This window comes from Python bivittatus, unplaced genomic scaffold (genome assembly GCF_059951505.1).
Source record: "Python bivittatus isolate LINGU-HERP-01145 unplaced genomic scaffold, Pbiv_v1 ctg000820_np1212, whole genome shotgun sequence".
Classification (NCBI taxonomy): Eukaryota; Metazoa; Chordata; class Lepidosauria; order Squamata; family Pythonidae; genus Python; species Python bivittatus.
This window is the reverse complement of record NW_028277107.1, coordinates 1,807,448-1,831,837: the sequence shown is the minus strand read 5'-3', so window position 1 is coordinate 1,831,837 and position 24,390 is coordinate 1,807,448. Positions and strand designations below refer to the sequence as shown.

At 44.1% G+C, this 24,390-nt stretch overlaps 1 protein-coding gene across 1 annotated transcript; it reads left to right on the top strand.

The window, feature by feature from the left end:
• Nucleotides 1-15,481: 15,481 nt before the first annotated feature.
• LOC148214052 (vomeronasal type-2 receptor 26-like) lies at nt 15,482-24,208 on the top strand. The gene is made up of 3 exons (XM_088128883.1): nt 15,482-15,763; nt 17,465-17,531; nt 23,310-24,208. Exons 1-3 carry the CDS (start codon nt 15,482-15,484, stop codon nt 24,206-24,208), a joined length of 1,248 nt encoding a protein of 415 aa, XP_087985009.1.
• The last annotated feature ends 182 nt before the right edge of the window (nt 24,209-24,390 follow it).

The window sequence follows — 24,390 nt, the reverse complement described above, 5'->3', positions numbered from 1 at the left end:
TTTACGAACTTAATTTGTTCCGTGACTCTGGTCGCACCCCGAATTGGTCGCAACCCGAAGGAAATTTCCCCATAAGGTTCAATGTAATTACCGTTAATCCGTTCTGGCGTGGAGGACAGGGAGGCGGCTATTGCTTGGAGGGAGAGTCTCCCTCCCTACGACCACGTGTCAGGGGTGGAAAATGGCCGTGGACCACGTGTCAGGGGCGGAAAAATGGCCGCGGACCACGTGTCAGGGGCGGAAAAATGGCCGCGGACCACGTGTTAGGGGCGGAAAAATGGCCGCAGACCACGTGTCAGGGGCAGAAAATGGCCACGGACCACGTGTCAGGGGCGGAAAATGGCCACGGACCACGTGTAAGGGGTGGGAAAATGGCCACGGACCACGTGTCAGGGGCAGAAAAATGGCCGCGGACCGTGTCACGGGAGGGAAAATGGCCGTGTATCCTGTTCGTACCCCGAGGCGGAGTTCGCAAACTGAGGTAAATTTTTGCAGCTGGAGCTGGTCGTAACCCAAAAAGTTCGTTAACAGAGGCGTTCGTAACCCGAAGTACCACTGTATATAAAAAGCACAGTTCAAATACAAATCAGAAAGTATAGGAAAGAAAGATAGAACTAAAAAAAAGACAAAAACTAAGATAGTGAGAACAGATAGAAAAATGAAATGGAAAATGACTTCCGACTATCTCCAACACAGACATAAGTCAAAATTAAAAAAGGATTACTCTTTTACCAGTAATTAATCCAAATTCACATTATTTCTATCAACACAAACCATCTAATCATTAAATCCTCCAATCAAAGTTTCATTTTTTTCCCACCCAAGCACATAATCTAAGAAGGGTTGCCATGAGGAGACAAATTTAGAAACAGTATTATCTCTTATTAACACTGTTAACTTCACCATTTGAGCCAAGTCCATTAATTTAATAAACTATTCTTCCACTGTAGGTATTTGTGAGTCCTTCTATCTTTGCACGTATAACAGTCTTGCAGTTGTGGTCATGTATAGAAGCAAAGTTCCATGTTGTTTCTCCAATCATCAATACCAATAGGAACAATTCCGCTTTTTTTGGAATACTCACTTTAAGAATCTAACATTACCCTGGGCTGCACAACTGATGAAAGCTACTTCAATGCAGGAAAGACTTTGGATGAAGACTCTTGCCACGAGAAAGGAAGTCAGAAGTTTGGAGGCCTCCTGGCACAGCAAAGAGGGAGAGGTCATTTGCAAGAGGTCACCTGCACGCAGAACACACCACACATCCCTGGCAAGTTCTTCTCATACACAAGGATGTCAGTTGGAGCATGGATGAGAACCGTCCCCTGCGGTCAACATTTTTCTTCTTGATCATCACATGACAGTTGGACAAACATTCAGTCAAATTGGAGGTAGAATTTAAGGGGCATTCTGGGACTCATAGAAATGAATGGTGTTCTCTCTCTCTCTCTGCAAAAAAAAGAGATGTGATAACTCACTTGTATTCCTCTGGATCACAATTAAAGTCCCTGAGGAATTTAGGGAACATTGAAGAATCCTACCTCTATTGCTCTGGCCAAGCAGGAACACGAGCAGATGTTAAAGTCCTGTGCTTTACACTGTTCGTCTGGATTGTATGTATTTAAGAAGTAAGGTGTTATTATTCAGATGTTTACAAAGTCTCTCCTTTTGAAGTTGGAAAGCAAATCTGGAACCCAGGCTTTGTGTGGAGAGGGAGGAATGTTCAGTTCACCCCCAGGAGAAAAGAAGGGGTCTTGCCATCAAAGTTTGGAGATCCTGTTTAAACAAACCCATTTTCTCTCCCATTCTAGCTTCACTCCTTCCTTCAAAAGTCTCTGTTTTACAATAACTGCAGAGATGGGGTCTATCTGAATGAGAAGGGAAACCTGGCGAATTGGGTGGTTTTTACCAACAAGTCTGTGAAGAAAGTGAAACCTGGGAGCCTAGAAAGACAGGGATTGTGGGATTTCAGATTCACAGTGAAGCAGAAGAGTATTGCAGAGATGGAAATGCAGAACAAAGTGGGGAAGAAGTTTGCATCACTCCTTCTGAAACTCTTGGGGCTTTGCACTCTTTGGGGATTGCACTCTTGGGGCAAGGGGTGGCTGTGGATGTCTTCTCCTAAGTTCTCCAAGAAGGATGTTTTGTTGTTGTTGGCTAGCCAGGAGTCCATGAGAAATGTACCTTTAACTATCTGAATAAACAATTGGTTGGCGTGTGCAAAGGCTGGAGGATCTGAGCCATGCAACAACATGATTCACTTTGCCAAAGCAAAGAATCCATCCAACTTTGTCATTGATTGATTGATTGATTGATTGATTGATTGATTGATTGATTGATTGATCTGATTTAAAGTCTGTCCCAATCTGTATGACTCTGGGACCTTCTGGGATGTCACAATGAAGAACAACAAAAACGCAGAATATATAATCCCAAAGAAATGCTGGAGAAACACAGCAATGAATTAAACAACTGAAACATTGCAGAAGAGGCCTACCACACATTCTTACCCAGGTCCTGGTGATAGAGGAAGGTTTTAAGGGCTTGCTTATATAGGGTTGGGGGGCTGGAAATGAGTCTCAGGCAGAGTGGGGTTCTAGAGAGCAGAAGCTGTTTCCTGGATCTCACCATGCAGCACTGTTGAATCCATGGGACCTGGAGCATGCCAATTCTGTCAGACTGTCAGGCTTTGAAATGAACATCAAAGTTGTGGCCAAAGCCTGACTCACCTGCTCATTTGCTTTGTGATGGCTTTCCAGGCCAAGAACCTGCCTGGGGCCTTCAACGAAGCCAAGCTGGTCACCTTTAGCATGCTGGTCTTCTGCAGTGTTGTCCACAAAACCGGGGTTTCAGCCCAGTCCTTTAATCCAATGAAAGACCGGACTCAAGAAACTCATTTACTCATTTATTAAGGCACCTTAGTAATTGAGGACTCCTTCCCAAGAAGAGAGCCCCAAACAAAGGAAACGTGTATCTTTTATACTTTCCAAAGACAGCATCACCACTAGAGAGTACATGATTGGTCACACAGTGGAGCATGTGCACTCATCCCAAAATACCATGACACCTTTCTAAACTATAGGCACCAATGTCCATGACCCACTAAGTCTCCTCTTTCACATCTGCTTTCTTTCTTCTGTCTTTCCTCCTCGGAATTACCCCTGGGCTCGACAGCTATTTACGGCTATTTACCTATCTAATCAACATCTTCCCCTTCTGGTCAATTAGCAGACTTAAAACAGAGATTAATGACCCACTCTGTTGTGGAATGCAAGTCTAATAATTAATTGCATGTCAGAGTGAAGACCACTCTGTTGTGGAATGCAAGTCTGCATGTCAAATTGAGGAGTGTAGGTCTAACAATTTACGACCTCAGTTCAATTCCAATTTTTATTAATTAGCTCCACTTTTGCTGATATCAGCAACATCTGGGTATCTCTGTTTCCTACCTACCTGGGCACCAAAGGGAAGTACATGGTGGCTGTGCAGGTCTTCTCCCTCTTGGCCACCAGTGCTGGCCTGCTGGGATCCATCTTCATCCCCAAGTGCTACATTACCCAGCTAAGGTCAGAGCTGAATACAAAAGAACATTTGATGTCAAAATCACAGAGTAAAGGGGGTTTGGGGTGAAGTATTTTCCAAACCTGTCAGTGAATCATTCCAACAAACAGCCTTGGACTTCTTAATTTCCTGAAAAACATCTCACTCACAAATGCCTTAGTAGAACTGAACATAAGCAAAACATGTACAGTATTTAAGGACTGTTTCGTTGAAATTTACTGAATAATCTTGGAAAGATGACATAGCATCTTTGTTTGAGTTGTGCTTGAGTTTTATTCTGATAGTTTGGGGGTTTCTGTTATTTTGACTGTTTTCTGCACCACCCAGGGTTGTTGTTACAATACGGGCAGCTATATAAAACTTTTTAAATATATAAATAAATAGCAAACACTTAAGAAACAAGAACTAACAGGTAGTTGAATTAAGAGAGGAAGTGGGTGAATCCAGCATCTGTGGGAAGGTGCCAAACTGTGGCTTAGGCAAGATGACTTTCCCCCTGGCTCCCAGTGCTCTGAAACTTACCTTAGACCACTATTCTACAATCTCTTCACAGGGAGCCTCTGATAGAGCAAATTGTGGGTGATCCTAGTCCTCTCCTTAATCTGGAGAGGAGTTCTGAGGAGCAGATCCACTCACCATCTCCTCCTTCCGCTGCAGCCGTTGGCTCCACTCTCCACGGAGCCGTCTTCAGTCCGCCATTGCTTCCCTGGAAGTGATCAGTAAATCCTGAGATTATCAATTCTTTTTTGTCCATTTTCTGCGAAAAAGTCCATAAAGGAGTTCCAGTCTTATATAAAGGTTATTATGATTCCTTCCCCAATCAGAGAAGTCAATCTGGCCATTTCAGCAAGTTCTGACATCTTCACAATCCACTCCTCCATTGTGGATATTTCTATATTTTTCCATCTCTGTACATAGAGTGGACTTCCTGCAGTTACCATATATAAAACCAGTTGTCCATGAGGCTTTTCCAGTTGGCTGTCCATAAGTCCTAGTAAAAAAAGCTCTGCTTTCAACTGAAAATTAAGTTTTAAAATTCTCTGCATCATCATATCCAATTTTTTTTTTTTTGCTTTTTCGCAAGTCCAGCATGCATGATTAAATGTCCCTTCATGCTTTTCCCATTTCCAGCAACAGTTAGAAGTACTTTTATACATCTTAGATAGTTTCTCTGGCGACAAATACCAAAGGTACATCATTTTGTAGAAATTCTCTTTTAAATTATAAGACAACGTGACAATCTAACGATGTTTACACAATCCATCTGAATCTACAAATGCATGGAAATGGAACAGGATGTTAGGGGAACCCCATATATGTAGGTCTGTCTTTGTGGAATTGCTATACAGTATATTGGTTTTCTTTTGTGTATTGAAATATTTGGTTTAGGGTTTTTTGGGGGGGTATAGATTGTCAACTGTCTGAGTTATGTATTTAAGATGGGCAGCCACATACATTTTTTAAATAAATGAATAAAGAGGTGAACTTAGGCAAAGGGCTTCTTTGCAGGTAAAATCTGCTGCTTTTGAGTGAGAACAGCCTCTGACCACCATACTCGGTGAAGAAGCTTCTGGAGTTCCTTTCGGTTCTTGGTGTGCAATTATTTACTTGAAGCTCTCAGAAGACCAGGAGGCACTGATGGGACAGTCCCACCAGCTGAGGGGGCAAGTTCTCACATGTGGGTCCCTGTCCCAGGGTTCAACTTGCAAGCAGGTCAGAAATCAATTTGGCAAGCTCAGAGAGATCCAAAAAACTTTCAAATATATTCTTTATGGAATACTGACACCAGAATTCCAGTGACTGCAGAATTTCTGTGGCCACCCTATTTCTAGAATCCACATTCAAACCGTTTTGCACCTTTCTCATGCCCTCCATATTATTGCATTGGGTGCCAGTTTGCTTCCACGTCCAATTCAAGGTGTTGGTTATGATGGCATGGCATGGGACTGGGTTACCTCAGTGACCCTCTCAACCCCATTATATTGACCTCCAGACAGAGGGGTATGTTACAGACCCCGTTGATGAAAGAATGTTGTTGACTGGTGGGGCCCAGAAGGAGACCCTTCTCTGCCATTGCCCCCACACTATAGAATACCCTAACACAGATGTGAGGCAGGCCCCGGCTCTCTCGACCCTACAGAAAAGGGTGAAGACCTGGCTGTGCCCACTTGTGTGGGGTGAGAAGAGGGGCAACCAACCCTGGGGGTGGCTAGCAAATTGAAAATACTCCTGTAGGTTAATATCTTTATGTCCCAGCAGTACCTTGGAAGATGTTATTTATGTATGAATATGGTTTTTATTGAAATTTTATTGCATTTTAATTAATATGCATACTTGTTTTAACTGTACCACTAGAGTCACTCCCTAGTGAGATGGGTGGTAACCAAATTTGATTGATTGATTGATTGATTGATTGATTGATAAATAAATAAATAAATAAATAAATAAATAAATAAATATCTCCTTATCCCACTTTTTCAGGCAGGAGACCCTGATCCATCTTCCCTTGTTTTGGTGATGGCTAGACCTGATATCAGGTTGTTCTCCTCTGACTATCTGAAAAGAAACTCTCAAAATATTTGGGATCCTTATGTGCCCTGAACATGGATTTATTCATTCAAATAGAAACTGTGTCTGAAACTGCTAAATTTGTCCCTTCATAAAACATCTGACATGAGGCGACCACATCTGGTCCATTTGGAAAACATGTTTTCTGTGACTCCATCTCCCCCCCCCCCAACATACCCCAATGAATTCAGGATGTGGCAGAGCTTATTTTCCCCTCTTTGTAATTTACAACTGAGGATGGTCTTGTTTTCCTTCTGAACAAATCTCCAGGGATTTCCCTCAAGATCACCTTTGAAACAACTATTGGGCCTGTTCTGCCAACTACATTTAATTAGATTCTTGAGGCCACAATTCTGGAATCATCTACAGGTAGTCCTAGACGTACAGCCACAACGGGACCAGAACTTCCATTGCTAAATAATGTGGTTGTCAAGTGAGTTGAGTGCCCAATTTTATGACCTTTTTTGCTGAGGTCATTAAGCAAATGATTGTGGTCATTAAGTGGATTGTGTGGTCATTAAGTGAATCCAGCTTCCCCCACTGACCTTGCTTGTCAGAAGCCCCTGGGAAGGTTCCAAATGGTGATCACGTGACCCCAGGATGCTGCAACTGTTGTAAATACATGCCAGTTGCCAAGCACCTGAATTTTGATCACATGACTGTAGGGATGCTGCAACGGTTGTAAATGTGAGGGTTGTAAGTCACTTTTTTCAGCACCACTGTAACTTTGAACAATCATTAAATGAATGGTCATAAGTTGAGGATTACCTATATGTGATTCTTTGTTCACTAAAGTTTTCTGTGTTGAAAAGGAGAATACCGTAAACAGCTGCATCCTTTGAACTTTCTGCCTGTCTCCACTCTCTATGACCATCCTCTTGCAGAGAGAGGGAAGGGCTGGATTGAAGGCCTGTTCCATGATTCAGATGGCATTATAAATGTGATTGCTATCTAAGAAGAGGACTTTATCAATCTCTTCTTGAGGGAGGGTCACCAGTTATTTCTCTGTGACTTTCATAGACAGAGCTTTCATAGACAGAGGGGGCTTTGTATATGAGCAATGGCATGCAGAAGCTGCAAACTGGTTGAAAGATTGATAGAAGGATAAAAAAATGTCACATTTTGTCCTTTGCTTTGTCTGGATGAAGAAGGAAAAAATACCATGGATGTGTTGGAAAAGCAGAGAAGTACTAAGAGTCAAGTCCAAGGTTGGATCTCACAAAACTGTTGTGATCCACACACTGCCTACTATGGCTTCTATCAAACCAGAAATCAGCTGTCGAATCATCATCAGTCCATTAAAGAAGTCATATATCTCATTTGCCTCCACTTGTGAAACAGAATGGGATGGTTCTGGACCAACACATTATCTTGATTTAGACCTGAGGAGATTCTTTTTGAGACAGTAACCCAAACTTTAGAGGACTCTTATGAAGTTAAAATATTTGGAAGGAAGAAGCAGACTGTAATTGTCTCAATGGAGGAATAAGTATTAAAGGATTGCATCAATTGGCTTCCAAGGAGAATGACAAAGAAAAAGAAAAGGAAAAAGTAATGTGTGTGACGGAGCTGATAAGAAGGCAAATGCTAACTTGGGGTGCTTCAGCAGAAGCGTAGTGTCCAGATCACAGGCAGTAATTGCCCTCCCCCACTCTGCCATGGTCAGATCCCATTGGGAATCCTCTGCACAGTTCTAGGTACCAGGGTTTAAAAAGGATGATGTAAAATTGGAGTGAGCTCAGAGAGGGCTACCAAGATAATGAAGGATCTGGAAACCAAGCCCTACAAAGAACGGTTAGAGGATCTGGGCACGTTTAGCCTGGAGAAGAGATGATTGAGGGGAGATAGGATAAAGTTACACAGGAGAAGGAGTGGACTTATGTTCTATTGACCCAGAGGGCAGGATCAGAACCAGTGGGTTAAAATTACAAAGAACTGGTTCAGGATAGACATCAGGAGAAACTTCCAGACTGTATGACCTCTTCTGCTGTGGGGTTTTTCAAACTGAGTTCTGCAGAACCCTCAGGGTCCACAAGGACTTGAATGGAATCCATGGGACTAAATGGGTTGAGGAGGGGACTGTCTGCCAGGAAGAGAGTTTTCCCTTAGACCCTTGCAGAGGGAGCCCCCCCCCCTTAACTACTAATATACAGTGGGAAGGCCAGAGCTTCTCAGCTGACATTCAGAAGCACTTCAACACAGCTTCTGGGATTTTGATTGATTGATTGAACAATTTTTTGTTAAATTGATTTAACAAAACAGGTTCTATGGCCTAAAAAATTATGAAAGCCTCTGCTCTGGTGGATCCTGCAATACACAGAGGGTTAGGCTAGATGACCTCTAAACTTCCCAACTCTATTATTCGATGAATTAAGGAAGATGCATTTCCTTAAAGAAGATGGAAGGAGTGATTTATTTATTGATCCTAGCTGGTGTGAAGATAACTTTTAGGAATGGCTGGAGCCATCCTCTCTGCTTTGCTCACCAGGTCACAGTTAAGAATTGCATCAGATGTTCTCCAAGTGTTTTACCTGCACATGGATTCATCCCAAAGTTCAGGAGGTCAACAAAGTGAGGCTTCTCTTTGTAATTAACAAAATGATAGTGATTTTTAGTTATTTTTCCATCTACTCTCTGGGGACTTTTTCAACTCTCAGCCTAAACATCAAACTAAGGGACAAGACAAAGAGATTGCTTGCACAGAAAGGCCAGAAGCATAAATCCCTCCTGTGTGCCCCTGAGGCTCTGGGATGAGTTTTATGGGAGGGGAGGGGCTGCATCAGTGATCTTACCCTCACACAAGTCTTGGGTGGGTCCCATCTCTCTTAGCCAAGCGATCAAAACCTCAGTCCTGCTGGGACAGGTCTGTGGCTTCTATCATCATTGACTGATTGAGTCGATTAGAGTTTCTGACACAGCAGGACCAGGTACCCTTCCAGGTCTAGCAAGGATGGTGCTCCTGCTTCTCTTCCTGATGCAGCTGCCCTTAGCAGCCTATGAGATGCTGAGAGTCAAATGCCTCTTGACTTTGAAAAGGGATGAAGCAGATCCATGGAATCATTATAGGCCAAGAGACCATCTCATTGGGGGGTTCATTTCTGCAGCATATGCTCCATTTAGAACCTATAGTTTCAACTCGGCTCCTACTACTGAAGTTGCCTTGTAAGTCACTCTGAGAAGGTTATAAGCACAACAATTCTGTACTGATTCCTAAAGGGGTCTCCCCTTTCTCTGGGACTTTCTATAAATTTCTGTCCTAGTTTGACTCCAAAGAGTCCAGGGATACAGCAGTTGAAAAAACAGTGAATTCTTGCATCTGGAGAATATGGCAGGGTCTTCTGCTGGATTGTTCTACTGAACTCCAGCCTTGGGCAGAAATGAGCTCTCCCTCTATGCAAGTCTTCAGGCAGAGAGAAGATGCCCATCTGTTGATCAGCTGTTACTATCATTTCCCATTTTAGATCTTGCCTTGAGAATGGGATCAGTTGGATCAGTACATTTCACCTTCTAGGTCTCACGTTCCGCACTAGTGCGAATGTGTGAGGCACAGCATTTTTCAGTAAAGGAGGAGCAGGTCCTCTCAAAAACTGTTCATGGTATTCAAGCTTTCAAACAGTGGTTCTTGATCTTTCATGTCTTAAATTCCAGTGAGCTCTGTGACAAAGAATCTGGGTTCCACCAAGATAGACTGAAAAAGGACATGCATGCATTTGAAGGTAGTCTGTCATTATCAATTAAATTTTTAAAGTTTAAATTGTACAGGTGACATTAATGCAATTACTGTAAAATAGTCAGTGATGCTAACTGGGACTGAAGCCGTGTTGGCCACAGACTTTGCCTAAGCCCAACTTAATCCATCCCAACTCAGCAGCAGAGAAATATACTGGCCTTTAGAAGAATCAGACCTGAAATGGGCCATTGAGGGCATGAATCCAACCCCCTGGTCATTTCAGGAATGCGATTTAAAGCATTCACCACTCATGACAGCCTAACCTCTGCTTGAGCAAATGCAGGGAAAGGATCCCATTGCTTTTCTGAGTGATTGGTGGGGGGACTACAGAGTGCTTTGAATTTTGATCTCCAAAAGGTGCTTCAGGAAATGGAAGATAGCGAATGTAGCATCTGTCTACTAGCCTCTCAATGAATGTCTCCCTTTCCTGAACCTTCTTGCAGAGCTCTGAAACTCACCAGAGACTGCTATTCTACAATCTCTTTACAGGGAGACTCTGCATGGAGTAAATTTTGGGTGATCCTGGTCCTCTGCTCAATCCGGAGAAGAGCTCTGAGAAGCTAATCCATTCACCAGCTCACCTTTCCACTGTGGTCATCGCTCCACTATCTGCAGAACAGTCTTCAGTCACCATTGGTTCCCTGGAAGTGGTCAGTAAATCCTGAGATTATCAATTCATTTTTGTCCATTTTCAGCAAAAAGTCCATAAAGGGTTTCTAGTATTATATAAAGGTAATTATTGTTCTTTCCCTAATCAGACAAGTCAATCTGGCCATTTCAGCAAGTTCTCCTTATTCCAGACTATGGCCAGGGCCTCTGCTGGACCATGCACCAAGGCCTCAGGAACAACCCCCAGCTCCCTTTGGAACCCTTGCAGGTCCATCAGTTGCCAGGGGCAGACCGTTCAAATAGGTCCTGCCTCCCTGTGGAGGGGGGCAGCATAGGAGAATCTCACAGCCACCAGGGAGTGTTCTGACCATGACAGAGGGGATAATATGAAATCCCCCACCAGATCACGCTGCCACTGCCCTGACAAGAAAACCATGTCTGGAGTGCGACTACTGTCCCGAGTTGGGCCATGGATGACCTGGGATAGGCCCATGTCTGCCATGGTAGCCATGACTTCCTGAGCTGCCTCTGAGACCATAAGCCTGGGGAACTCCTCTGCCAACCCTGATATGGCCTCCAGCAGCTCAGGCAGGGAGATTGCTACACAGCAGGGAGGCAACACCCCCAACTAATAAATAAATACTTAGGAAAAGGGCTTCTTTGTATGTAAAATCTGCCCAGCCCAAGAACAACGGTGAAACAGTCCAGTTGAGTAAAGTTTCTTTATTTGCTTACACCTTCTAGACAGAATCTTGCCATATTACAGCAACTAGTGGATCTACCCTGGGAGATTCTAGGGAGTGGCTATCCTGAACCTTTTTCGCTTCCCACACTCCCCTTGCAGACTGTGTTGTCTTTTGTCTCCTTTCCCCTCCTGGAATGCACCCCCTCCTCCCTCATAGCCTTCATCTCTCACACCACCCTCCTCTTTTATAGGCAGTGTCCATCAACGCATGCTACGGAACCTGATGATGAAAGAATGTTGACTGGTGGAGCCCTGATAGAGAGCCTTCTCTGTAATTGTCCCCACCCTATAGAATACCCTCCCCCAGAGGTGAGACAGGCCCCTACTCTCTCAACCTTCAAGAGAAGGGTGAAAACCTGGCTCTGCCAACTTGTGTGGGGTGAGAAGAGGGGCAACCAACCCTGGGGGTGGCTAGCAAATTGAAGATGCTCCTTTAAGTTAATACCCTTATCTATCAGCAGTCCCTTGGAAGACATTATAATTTATCAATGAATATGGTTTTTATTGTATTTTTATTGTATTTTAATTAATATTTATTCTTGTTTTTACTGTAAACCTCACAGAGTCACTCCCTAGTGAGATGGGCAGTGACCAAATTTGAAATATAAATAAATTAAAAAATCAATCAATCAATCAATCAATCAATGTCTCCTTATCCTCCTTTTTCAGGCAGGAGGCCCTGATCCATCTTGCCTTGTTTTGGTAAAGGCTGGACCTGGTATCAGGTTGTTCTCCTCTGAGTGTGTCAAAAGAAATTCTCAAAATATTTGGGATCCTTATGTCCCCTGAACATGGATTTATTCATTCAAATAGAAACTGTGTTTGCAACTGCTAAATTTGTCCCCTCATAAAACATCTGAGATGAGGGAACCACATCTGGTCCATTTGGAAAACATGTTTTCTGTGACTCCATCTCCCCCCCCCCAACACACCCCAATGAATTCAGGATGTGGCAGAGCTGATTTTCCCCTCTTTGCAATTTACAACTGAGGATGGTCTTGTTTGTCTTCTGAACAAATCTCCTGGGATTTCCCTCAAGATCGCCTTTGAAAGAAGCAGCAGAGCAGAGAGGGAGACAGGATGACATCTTGCCCCGAGCCTGAAAGGACAGCAGCATAAAAGTCTCCTGGACTGCTGAGAGTTGGAGCGGAACACCAGGGCCCTTGAGGAGGATTTGTTCCCTCAGATCCTTTCAGACACAAAGCTTTTGCACAAGAAAGCCACCACTCTCTCACATTTGGGCTGCTTCTAATCCTTCTGCTGACTGCTTGAGAGGAGCAAGTGGCTGTGCCAGTGATGTGAGGAATGGTTCTCCTCTTCTTTCTGCTTCTCCTTCCCCAGATATCCTGTGAGATGCTGAAGGCAAAATGCCCCTTGACTTCACAACGAGATCTGTTTGACTGGATAAATCACTTCAGGCCAGGCAATTATATCTTTGGGGGAATCATTACTGCAAAGAAAAGTGTAAATCCACTTTACACTTTCACCGAGATTCCCTCCAACCAACCTTTCAGCTGGTGAGTCATTTTGGGGGGATGGAGTTGCTGCTAGTTCACTTGCTGCTAATTATGGCTAACTTATTTTAGTCCCTTCCCATTATCTCGTCCCTCCTAAATTTCTGTTGGAGGTGAGGAAAGGTTGGAGATGCATCAACACTGAGGCAAAGCCAAATGCCTGACCTGCTTTTTCAGCCGGAGAAGCTCCTTTTGACCTAAAGAGCAAACCAATGTTGGCCTGACCTTCAGATGTACAGCAAGAATCATGTCTGCTGTGGAAAACATCTGACAAGGGGCTCTGTGGCCCAAACGCTTCTTCCTTGCATTTTCAGCCCCTAAAGCTCTATCTTTTCTTCAGGTAGCTACATAAGGAGTTTATGTATTTTGAAATTTGACCTTCTCCTAAGGTTCTTAACTTTGAAAAGAAGGAAGATGTTTCCTTTGGTCTCTTCACAAGAAAGCACAGCCACTGAGGCTTGCAGGACAAATGAAGTGGAGGGAAATTGGCAAGTGGTTACAATGAGGACATCTTCTAAGTTCCCAAAGCCCCTCAGCCAAATTTCCCCCCTTCTCCCTGCAGCTGGCTGGGCAGAAGAGCCTTCAAGGCCAGGCAGGGCAGGCAAGGACCAGATGCAACTGTTCTTCCCACTTAACGTTGGATTTTTGGGGTCAATCAGCAGAAAGGGGGAGGAGAGGGAAACTATGGATCCTGGGGATCATGGTAAGGAGGGAACATCCCTGAAGCCAACTTGCTTTCAGTCTGTTGCAGCTCATACTGGCTGGTTGCTTGAAATTTTCAGCAGTAGAAGTAAATTACACATAACAACACAGACCAAAAATGAATCTGTGAGGTCCTGGATTTTGTCCTTCAATAATGATTTAGAGCTGGAAATGATCAGTGAGCTGGCCTCTTTTATTCATCACCTCAAATTAATCCTGAATGATAAAATCAAAGCAAAACAGATCCAGATCTCAGAAATGAGCAACAAAAGGAAAAATACTGTTGGTCCACTTAAAACCTGAATAAAAGTAAAGGTTTTGAAATGCTGGGCAATTTTCCTAAGAACGGGACAATAATGATATTGGGATCTGGCGGGGATAATATTAAAAACAACAGCCTGTCATGACAGAAAGGTGAGGGGAAAAAACTGATTTCTTAATACTGAAGGCCTTTGTTAATTGTAACATACAAATAAAACAAGCTTATAGAGCAATAAATAAAATTGCTATGTGGACTAAAGCTTTCAGTCATGGACAGAAAGTTGTAAAAAAGATGGACAAAGTAAAGTGCTGATAGAAGGAGTGTGACAGGAGCAATGGAACAGAGAAGTGTGGTAAAATTATCACCAAGGACGTTATGATTCAGCTGCAAATCCTGGGAGTCATGTCTGTGGTCTACAGTTTTTGAGGATAAAAAGGATTGCAAAAAGGGGGTCAGGCCCACTTGGCCAAGCTGTCTTACCTGACCGCTTGCTCGTGCTGGTCCTCATTGCAATGGGAGTCTAAGTAAGTACATTTTTTGCTGTTTATGGATTTTTATTTGCTTATTGAACTAACATTTAATAAAGCCTTTAGAACTTTGAAGTGGCTCGTGTTCTGGTGTGTTTGTCTCCCATGTTTAACGGGGGTTTTCCCCTGACAGAACTTTCCAAAAGATTAAACATCAGCAGAAACAGCTTGAAATTTTCTTTCATGAGGAGACCTACAAGATTTCTTCTTGGGTCTGCATCTTCAATAAAGATTTTTTGGTATACATCAATTTCAATCTATATATTTAATAGCGAATGTAAAAAGTACAGATCCTATTAAAATAAGATTAATACAGCAATAACAGTAATGAGCCAGATTCAGTTGTGGAATAATACGAAAGATTATAGTAATTCCAGTCTCATGAATTCAAAATCTCTCCTGATTTAACAACTTACAGAAGGTTTATATGTTAGAAGTTCAAGCTGAGAGAAACCCCAATTTCAGATGTGGTAGAAGCCGGTCCAAAAATGGTTTCCCTTTGCCTTCACCACAAATACAAGTTTATTGTTGATGTTAAGGCACAGTCCCACAGATTTTATTTTGCAGAATGAATTATACATGCTTTCCAGGAAAAAGGACAAAGTATTCTAGAATTTCTTACCATATGGAAAGCTTATTCAGTGCACTTTGTAGAAGTGTAGGGCTTGTGATCTGTAATAAAAAAATTGCAGGCTGGAAAGGAAAGAGTTTTATTCATTTTCCGAACTTGCTGAGCTTTACAATGCAACCAAACGTGGAAGAATGAACCAATCTGATTGTTACATTTCCAGTGATTTTAGAAATCACTCCTGCAGTTACATTTGTAAACCATCTAAGTTTTCTCTATAGCATTCATTGTAAATTTAACTTTTCAGTAACATTAAAGATCTTTAATGATGCATCCTTTTTAATTCTTAAGTTTCTACATCATTTACTCCGAAGCTGAGAGGTTGAATGTACTATTCTTATATTCAGTTAACATCCAAATGTATTAGAAGAGACCATCATCAGTCTTTTTCTCCTTTTTATTAAACTTCAGAGCGCTTCCTTTTCTTCAGATGTTGGGTCAAAGCCTGCAGCCCATCTCCCAATCATGAGTGTGATTCCACCCAGTTCCACTCATGCCTATCCCATCATATTCCCTCCCTGAATTAAAATTACTACTTCTTCCTCTTGATATATGTAAGGAAACAAGAAGTGAAAGGGATACCACAATTGAATTTGGGACGATGGTACATCTTCTGTTTTTTCAGGGATAAAACCATGCATGTCTGGTACCTCCTGTCCTTCTTGATTGCCATCCGCGAGATCAACCAGAATCCCCTGATCTTACCCAACATCACTCTGGGCTACAACGTCCATGACAATCATTTCAATGCAGAGATGAATGCTGAAGCCTTGCTGGACCTGCTTTCTGCTGGGGAGGCAAATGTTCCAAACTACAAATGCGGAAGAGAGAAAAACCTGCTGGCAGTCCTTGAAGGGATGGACTCTGACCTCTCCCGACATATTGCAACCATGCTCAGCATCTACAAAATCCCACAGGTTAGCAGGGAAAGGTGTGGGTTGTGGTCAGTTTCTGTCCTGGAATCTCCAAGACTATTCCAAAAACATGCAAGAGATTTTTAATGCTGTAGTAGAGACATAAAACTAGTTGATCAAGAGTGCTATCAGTAATTTTATAGTGGTTTCCTCTCTAGGAGGAAAACCTCTCTTTCATTGTTCCTCTCCATTGAAATAAAATTCAAAATTCCAAAACAATACCAAAAATTGATTTGGGTAAATGAAAAAATGTACTACAAGCACCCATCTCAGTTCAATGAGTAAGGATGCCATCTGCTCCAGCTGTTCATGAGTAATGCAGTCCTATGACATTTCTGCAAATCAAACATAATATATAGAGGCAATTTATTTCATACATAAGTTAATTTAAAATACATGCAAGAAGGGATAAATAGCTGGCTGGGCTTTTTCAGAAAACAGTGGCAGGAAAGAGGATGGTGATTTCTGTACCTTTCCTTCTAAGCATCTTGGTCCTCATTGAGACTTGGATGGGAGACCATCAGGCTGTAGGATAGACTGGGAAGTTAAAAAAGTAAAAAAGTAAATCCCACAGCAAGGCATTGGCAACCCACTTCCATACACCTGATGAGAAAGCTGTAGGGGTGTGTCCATGAAGTCACCAGATGCTGATCTCAGTGATGCTTTTGCTACCAAGATAGAGAAGGGCACTGCTGCCAGTCTGCATGTCTGGCTAACGTAGTCAATATCTGAGATCCTTTCCCTCAGAACTGTCATCCAAAGGCTGACTGGCATGATGGCAAAATCTTTGGCTTACCTGTGTTGCCCCGAAGAACTGAGCAAGTCCCCATTTTGAGTGTGTTTGTTGATCCTGCAATCGTATTACAATTTGGAATTACTTACAATTTGGAATGAATAATATATGAATTGGATTTCACGGGCCATGACCAGTTCCTTCCATTTTCTCCAGATTGCTTATGATTTTGTTTCTGATGGTCTGAATGATAAAACTCAGTTCCCTTTTTTCTACCGGATGCTCCCAAAAGAAGGAATCCAATACGCAGCGATGGTTGAAATGATCCAGTATTTCAGATAGACCTCAGTAGGTCTCGTTGCTCCAGAAACTGATAATGGAGAAAGGTTCTTCAAAACTTTAACACCTTTACTCACCCAAAATGGCATTTGTGCTGTTTTCTCACAAAGTATATCTGGGTATAATAGGAATGTATACAATTTGGATGGTGATTTATACCTCAAATGGAAACAAGTCAATGTATTTATTTACTATGCAGAGCTCACTTTGCATACTATGTATTTCTATGGAATGGCATTCGTTGACCATATGTTGCAGCTCTTGATAAAACCTACTGTAGGAAAAATCTGGATCATAACAGCCATGGGGGATCTCACTTTGAATTTGCAGAATCAAGATTTCCAACGTGTTCACAGCATTTTCACCTTTTCCATTCAGACAAAGAAATGGATAAAACGTGATGTTGTTTACCACTTCTTCCCTTCAATCTTTGAGTTTGGCAGCAAAGTTTTTCTGTGTTCATTTCAAAAGCATCCCTTTTCTGTTAAAGGCTGGTTGAGATGCGAAGAGGATGAAGAAATGGAAAGTCTACGACAGGAGGAGGTTGAAGCCACCCTTTCTCTCGACAGCCACCATGTTTACAACTCCGTCTGGGCTGTCTCACGAGTCCTGAATGCTGCCTGTGTCTCCAGATCCAAGAGGAGGATGCTGAAGGAAGGTGGACAGACCTTGGGACTGGAAGAGCTACAACCTTGGCAGGTATTTCCTTTTCCATCCAAGAATCTCAGCTGAACACAACCATTACTTTTAAAATTACTTAAGCAGGAGGAATTTAGCAAATGAAGAGGGGAAGCCAGATTGTTCTGAGGAGATAATCCCAAACACACTCCTTCAAACAAATGACGCTCTCATGCTGACATTAACTATCATGTTTGTATGGTAGATAAAGAGAGGGAGGAGAAGGCTAGGATAACAAAGGGCAATTGGAAAATTTTTATCATCTGGATCCTTCTATATCTTGGTCCTGTTTTTTGCATCCTCATCTTGCCTCCCTTGTAGCAGGCAATGTGGTAACACCTGCCAGATCTGGTGAGACCCCTCTGTCTCAGGAGAATCGCGTTTTCTCTGCTCCTTCTCTGCAGGAAGATACCATCCTTCCATCCAGGTGGGAGGGTCTTTTCTACAGAATTAAACTGGCTGCCTCTCCTGGAGCCTTCCATCCTCCTAACCAGTCATTGCCAATTAGGCAGCCTTGTAAATTGAATAAATGCACAACCCATTTCTAACTGTGCATTTGCTTGTTTCTGCTGTGACGTCTCCCTCCCTCTGTCATTCTCCCCCCATCCTCGCTACCAAAATGGATGGTGCTGGGACCCTGTCCAAAGCATCTCCATTCTTTAGGGGCTATCAGCAATATATCCTTTCTACTGCTTATTTCTTTAACTTTTAAACTAATAGTAAGTTCAGTGATTTAGATTTAGAATAGGATTGGTACAACAAAGAATACTTGGGTGTGAGGAGCAAAATGGCCTCAATGAAGTGGGTTTATTTATTTATTTATTGGACTTGTCCCTGCCCATCTCCCCACAATGGGGGACTCTGGGCGGCTTACATCAAATTAAAATCATAAATACATGATTAAAAGTTATAAAAGAACCACACTTACAGAGATAAAAAAGAGATTAAAAGATCCAAGAGGGTGATAGAGGCCACACCAGGCCGCTAAGGGGCTAGCCAACCCCATTTCTGACATCCGCCCTCCCCACCCCAGGCCAGATGGCAGAGCCGAGTCTTCAAATCCCTGTCTCACCTCCAGAGGCAAGATCTCACCTCCTGAGGCAAGATGTTCCAAAGGGCAGGGGCTACAAGATGTTCCAAAGGGCGGAGGCCCCACCTCCGGAGGGGGCCTGTCTCACCTCCGGAGGCAAGATGTTCCAAAGGGCAGGGGCTACAGCAGAGAAGGCCCATCTTCTGGACCCCGCTAATCAGAGTTATTTTACCGAGGGGGTCCGGAGCATGCCCTCTCTGTGAGATCAGGTGGGACAGCTTGAAATCATGGGGGCGAGGCGGTCCTTCAGGTAACCTGGCCCCATGCCATGTAGGGCTTTAAAGGTGATTACCAACACCTTGAATTGGACCCAGAAACAAACCGGTACCCAATGCAGCTCACGGAGCAAAGGTGTTATATTGGTCCTTCTTCAGGCCCCCAAAATTGCTCACGTGGCTGCATTCTGGACCAGCTGAAGCTTCCGGATACTTTTCAAGGGTAGCCCCATGTAGAGCGCATTGCAGTAGTCTATCTGGGAGATAACAAGGGCATGAGTGACCATTCGAAGGGCATCCCAATCCAGGAAAGGGCATAACTGGTGCACAACCCGAAGCTGTGCAAAAGCCCTCTTGGCCACTGCTGCCACCTGCTCTTCGAGCAGGAGCTGTGAGTCCAGGAGGACCCCCAAATTACGCACTGGGTCTGTCTGGGGCAGTGCTATCCCATCAAGCTCCAATGATGACAACGTCCTGGATGCAGAGGAGCCATTAACCCACAGCCACTCCATCTTGCCAGGGTTCAGCTGGAGCCTGTTGTTCCCCATCCAGACCCTCACAGCCTCCAGGCACCGCAAGAGGGCAGTCACGGCATCACTTACCTCACCAGGGATGGAGTAGCATACTGATGATACCTCATCCCATGATGATGGATGATCTCACCCAGCGGTTTCATGTAGATGTTGAAAAGGAGCGGAGAGAGAACCAAACCCTGCGGCACCCCGCAAAGGAGCGGCCGAGGATGGGACCTCTCGCTCCCTATCACCACCAATTGGGATCAGCCCCGGAGAAAGGAAGTGAGCTAGCAAAAAACTGTGCCACCCACCCCTATATCCCTGAGCCGTCCCAATAGGATACTATGGTCGACGGTATTGAATGCCGCTGAGAGATCAAGGAGAGCAAGGATGGTCGCACTTCCACCATCCCGCTCCTGCCAGAGATCATCCATAAGTGTCACCAATGCCATTTCAGTTCCATAGCTGGTCCTGAAACCTGACTGATAAGGGTCCAGGTAATTTGTTTCCTCCAAGACCCTTTGGAGCTGCGAAGCCACCACTTTCTCAACCACCTTGAAGGGGAGGTGGGAGACTGGACGAAAGTTGTCCAGTACGGTAAGATCCAGGGAGGGCTTCTTGAGGAGGGGGTGCACCAATGCCTCTTTGAAGGGCGCTGGAAAAACTCCCTCCTGCAAGGATGTATTAACCATCACCTGGATCCAACCACATGTCACTTCCCGAGCTGCTTTCACCAGCCAGGAGGGGCATGGGTCCAGATGACAAGTGGTGGCCCTCACAGTCTGGAGGATCCTGTCCACTTCCTCAGGAACAACAGGATCAAACTGTTCCCAGATAACTAGGCAAGAGCGATCCCCCGGTATTTCCCCAGACCCTGCACCACACTCGGAATCCAACTTGGAATGAATCCGAGCGATTTTATCCTGCAGGTGCTCTGCAAATTCCTCCATCTGGCCCTGCAAATGAACCACCACATCCCCCTTACCAAGGAGGGACCTGGTGATCCCAAACAGGACCGCCGGGCGGCACTCTGCAGACGCAATAAGGGCGGAGAAGTATTGATGCTTCGCTGCTGTTATTGCCACAATGTAGGCTTAATAGCGACTCTAACATGTGTTCGGTTGGATTCGGTCGGTGTCTTCCTCCAGCAGTGCTCTTGACCCTCTTCAGCACCCTCAACTCCTCCGTAAACCATGGGGAGCGTCGGGGCTGATGTGGCAAGAAAGGCTGCAAAGGCGCAATCCTGTCCAAGGCCCCGGCCGCTTCTCTATTCCAGGCAGCAGCCAGGGCCTCCACCGGACCGTGCAGCAGGTCCACAGGAATATCCCCCAGCTCCCTCTGAAACCCTGACGGGTCCATCAGGTGCTGGGGGTGGACCAATCGCATGGGTCCTGCCTCCCTGCAGAGGGGGGCGACATAGGAGAAACTCAGGGTCACCAGGACATGATCTGACCATGAAAGCGGGGAAAGCTGTACATCTCCCCTCAGATCACTTTGCCATTGCTCAGACAAGAAAACTAAATCCGGCATGTGGCCACTATCTCGGGTTGGGTCCTGCACAATTTGAGACAGGCCATGGCTGCCATGGTAGCCATGAACTCCCGAGCTGCTCCTTTCCTAAAGAGAAGTTTATAGCTCTGTGTTTACAGAGACATTTGAAGAAAGGGTGAAGTTTGTGGCTCAAGCTGCTTCTTAAATTGAGAGTAACGTGGTCAGGCTCCTCCTATCCATCCCAAACTGGGCCAAAGATTCCCAGAAATTCAACAAAGAATGTCTATCAACTCATATTTAATGTCACTTCACAACTGAACCCGTTCCCAGCAGCTCATTTCCTCTTCCCTCAAGGCAGACATCTGCAGGTTGAGTTCCAGGGACTTCACCTCCCACCTTTTCCATGGAAAACCAATTTATGTTTCCCACATTCCCTCTTAAGGGGCCGCTGATTATGGACATTCTGTGTATTCTTGCTCTGAAAAACTCCTTCTACCGATGTAGCAAGCACAGGTCCAGTCCACTTCTTCTGGAAGAGAAAGATAGATGTAGATGTATATAGACACAGGTGTGGTGTAGGTCTCAATTTAGATTTAGAGTTCAAATTAGTATTCAATTTGGAGATAAAAATGCCAAGTCTCCTAATACAGAGAAAAAAGTATTCATGAATAAAATTTGGGTCCTTCAAACATGAATTAGTTTCATAGCCATTCAAGTGGAGAACCACGATCAATCAGAACTGAAGAGGTGACTGCAGCTGGCCCTTCACGTCTGGGCTTAGAAGTCATGGAGGGTCAGGCCTGGAGAGGATGGGGATGGGACACCACCAGAAAGTCCTAGGGCTGCAAGCTAGGCTGAGCAATTGAAAAACACTACAAGAAAACCAGGGCAGATGATAGCCATGTTCTTCCTTGTCCTGGAGGCCTTTATCTACCTGGTGAATCAGAAGACCCTAGCTTGAGAATGGCACAAAAGAGACTCATTCGTTCTTGTGTAAAAGGCTGCAAGGTTTTTGTTGTCGATGTTCTTCCCTTTCTAGCTCCATCCTTTCTTGAAAACCCCCCAGTTTTACAACCATTCCATGGATGGGGTGTATTTGGACAAGAACAGAGAGCTGGCAGCTGACTTGGAGATTGTGAACTGGTTATGGTTTCCAAACAAGTCTGTTACCAGGGTGAAATTTGGGAGTTTTGCAAGACAGAAATCCCAGGAACCCAAGTTTGTCATTGACCAAGATGCTGCTATCTGGCCCCAGAGGTCTAACAAGGTGGGGAAAACCATTTCATTGCTATTTGAGCTCTTGAGCATTGTCATTGATCAACACATTCTCTGTGGAGCTTCTGTGAAGTCTCTGAAGCCCTTCAAGGGTTCAGAAGAGTTGCAGAGAACCTCTCTTGACCTTTGTGGCTTACATGTCCACTGCTACACCTGATTAAGGGAGTCTGGATTCCCAATTTTGAATGCCATTTTGCTTTTATTTTTATAATGCTTTCCATAGTTGTCATGTTTTATAGATGTGGACTTGGGAGCCACCAGTCCCAAGATGCTTGCAGACTAAAACTGATGAGGAACAGTAGACAAATACACCAAAAACTGAGGCAGCAGAATCACTGGAAGACAGAGTTTATTTATTTATTTGTTTCTTTTTTATACAGTATATGCAATTTTCAACTGACATAATCATGTGCCTTATGGTGGTTTATGAAACTGAAACTAGTACAATAGCCATTCCTAAAATGCTATGTTGACCTTTAAGAGGACTCCTGGAACAGCTCCATTTGGCCATTTCTCTCAAAGGCCAACAGAGGCAAGGCAAACCTCATCTCTCACTGTAAACTATTCCACAGTCTGGAAGTGAAAAAGAAGAAACATCTCCTCCTAGACTCAGATCCTTTGATCTCCCGGAAGGGAGATTCCAGGATAAACAGCTGCTTCTGTTAAATGGACCTAGTCTACCATTTCTTTCCTTTGATGTCAACCCTAATTTACCATCCTTTATGTTCCCATTTTTCTGCTCAGAGTCTGCTTCCCTCCAGATGTGTGGAAAGTTGTCAGTCTGGATTTTTCAAGGTGGGTCAGGAAGGGGAGCCCATTTGCTGCTACAAGTGTGTTTTCTGTGCGGAGGGGACCTTCTCCTCAAAGGAAGGTGGGTGACTCCAATGGCAGCAGCCCTTCAATAAGAAGGCTAGCACTTCTCCCTCCATGAAGAACCCACCTTGCTTGGTTTATTTCTGAAACATATTAAAAAATAAACAGACCAGGAAGCCAAGGAATCAAAGATGAACTGCTAACTCATTCGCATGCATCCTCCACCAAGGTTAAAAAGCAGAAAACTGCCCTTGGCGTTTAGTAAACTTGCTCACAGTCCCTAAAATTTCACTTTCTTTTGTTTTTTCTATTTCTTACACCATGCAGCATCTTTGGTGATGGCATAGAAAAAACTAAATTAGTGGCTGAACCTGGGAAATGTTACTTTTCTTCTCTTCAGATGCAGATCACTGCACCAAATGTCCTGAAGACCAGCATCCAAATAAGAAGCGAGATAAATGTGTCCCTAAGGAAATAAGCTTTCTGACGTACAATGAATATCTGGGAACCATCTTGGCTTCCCTTGCACTTTTCTTGTCCTTACCTACTGTATTTGTACTAGCAATCTTTGTGAAACACAGAGACACTCCCATCGTCAAAGCCAACAACCGGGACCTCTCTTACATCCTCCTCATCTCCCTCCTACTTTCCATCTTGACCACCTTCCTCTTCATTGGTCGGCCAAGGAGAGCCACTTGCCTTCTCCGACAGACAGCCTTCAGCATCATCTTCTCGATTGCTGTCTCTTCTGTCTTGGCTAAAACAGTCACGGTGGTCCTTGCCTTTCTGGCCACAAAGCCAGGGAACAGAGTGAGGAGGTGGCTGGGGAGGAGTCTGGCCAACTCCATCATCCTTTGTTCTTCCGGTATCCAGGTGGTCACATGCAGCATCTGGCTGGTGGTCTCTCCGCCATTTCCTGATTCTGACATGCACACCCAACCAGGAGAGATCATCCTGCAATGCAATGAAGGGTCTCTTGCCATGTTTTATATTGCTCTTGGCTACATGGGCTTCCTGGCTGCCATCTGCTTCATGGTGGCTTTCCTGGCCAGGAACCTCCCTGGGGCCTTCAATGAAGCCAAGCTGATCACCTTCAGCATGCTGGTCTTCTGCAGCGTCTGGGTGTCCTTCGTGCCCTCCTACCTGAGCACCAAAGGGAAGTATATTGTGGCCGTGCAGATCTTCTCCATTTTGGCCTCCAGTGCTGGCCTGCTAGGTTTCATCTTCTTCCCTAAGTGCTACATTATTTTACTAAGACCAGATCTAAATACCAAGGAGCAGCTAGTTGTGAAAGCATAAATCAATATCTGATTACTTCTGCAATCTTTTTCTCAAAGTCATAATTTTGTGTACATTGTATGTGTTTCCCATCTCTAAAAAGATTGGTAATACACTAGGCTTCCTAGGGTCAACCTCTAAATACCTCTGGATGGCCTTGCCATGGTTCAGCCACGGTTCCACTGCTACCACCTATTGTGCTG